Source organism: Rhagoletis zephyria, unplaced genomic scaffold (assembly GCF_001687245.7).
Source record: "Rhagoletis zephyria isolate East Lansing unplaced genomic scaffold, Rhagoletis_zephyria_1.1 Rzeph_scaffold_46989, whole genome shotgun sequence".
NCBI classification, from domain to species: domain Eukaryota; kingdom Metazoa; phylum Arthropoda; class Insecta; order Diptera; family Tephritidae; genus Rhagoletis; species Rhagoletis zephyria.
This window is the reverse complement of record NW_016204044.1, coordinates 1-1,595: the sequence shown is the minus strand read 5'-3', so window position 1 is coordinate 1,595 and position 1,595 is coordinate 1. Positions and strand designations below refer to the sequence as shown.

General features: G+C 45.1%; 1 protein-coding gene across 1 annotated transcript; it reads left to right on the top strand.

Moving 5' to 3' along the window:
- Window positions 1–288: 288 nt before the first annotated feature.
- On the top strand, window positions 289–846 carry LOC108355564 (uncharacterized; the record flags this gene model as incomplete). Its single annotated transcript, XM_017606716.1, has 1 exon — window positions 289–846. A coding segment is annotated over exon 1 (558 nt), but the record flags the coding sequence as incomplete, so codon positions are not given.
- Between the last annotated feature and the right edge of the window lie 749 nt (window positions 847–1,595).

The window sequence follows — 1,595 nt, the reverse complement described above, 5'->3', positions numbered from 1 at the left end:
CATAATTTTTTAGTTGTCATCGACGCAAAATCATAGTGGGCCGAAGTGGGGGTATGTAAATTAGCCCCTACATCTACGTGAACGATTGAAATACTAAGCAACATATTTGCAAGGAATGGATATCCTGACGTTATGGTATCCGACAATGCCAAGATTTTCACCAGCGAGTAATTTACAACATTCTGCAACGAAGCAGCAATTTTCCAGAAGTTTACAGCTCCGGGTCATCCATCTACAAATGGATTGGCTGAAAGGAATGTCCAGACACTAAAACGACGTTTGAAAGCTATGGCCGATGATCCGCTACCTATGCCAACAAAGGTAAGAGACATTTTATTCAAGTACCTTGCAACGCCACTGCGAAATGGAAACACTCCATCAGAACAATATTTGGGCAGACAACTAAAAACACGTCTAGATGCCATAAAACCTACGAAGTTGCAAAAATCGTCAACATTACGTAGTTCGGTCAGATGCTTAAGTGAGGGAGACCGAGTACAAGCCAGGTATTACACCGCAAACAAACCGCACTGGAAAATTGGCGTTATATTGAAAAAGTTGGGGCATCTTCATTACATCGTGAAACTTGACGATGGATTCGTATTCAAGCGGCATATCGATCAACTTTGCGCTACAGACGTTGGAAGCAGCACATTACCTCCAGGTCAAGAATCTCATTCTAATCAATCCTGCCGAGAGCAAGAAATAGGGTTACAAGTGCTCGATACCCCAATAAGAGAACCAAGGCAAGTGAAGGATACACCATCCAACGACACCGTCACTCCAGCAATGTTTACGAAAATTACGCAAGAGGGGGAGCCAGTTACAGGGGAACCACAAGCAGAGGTTGAGTCAACTCAAAGCCAACCGACTCGGCCATTATCGGGCAGGATAAGGAAACCACCACAGTATTTACATAATTATGCTAGATGTTGAAATATGTAACTTCCTTATAAGTGAGGGAGAACTGTTGTATCCTTAAGTAGTCACGTACTTCCAGCTTATGTGAGATAATACCAATCTGGCAACGCCTTGGCAGGAAGTTATGAATCAGGGAAATAGAAGATGACAGGAGAATCAATATCGAATGTACGAGATAGCGTGCACACCTCAAATTGTTAGGTTAAGCTATAATTGTTGAAATAAAGCATTTTTAATTACAATTGACTCTGCTAAAACAGGCTACATCTTCTCCGTACCCTTCTGCTCAGGGCTGGTATAGAGTCAAACCCAGGGCCAGAAATCTAAACTTGCTGCATATGCCAGAGACGACTGCATACAAACTCCACCTCGGTCAGGTGCAATGCCTGTGACGGGTGGAGTCACCTCCGTAACTGCTATGCGAACCGGACCGCCTCCACGGCAACCACCACCCGCCTGGGCAGCAGACAATCAACACACCCACACCCCAACACAGCACAATAATAGACACACAAACAAACACAATAGCACCCACACACCGCCGCCGGCAACTCCTAGTCCCTCCGAAAATCTGCTCTGTTTGTCAGTAGAGAATATACCGTAACGTGACATCAGTCAAGTGCACCTCTTGTCTCGGCTGGTGCCACTTTAGGGCGTGCTCAGGACTTCGCAAC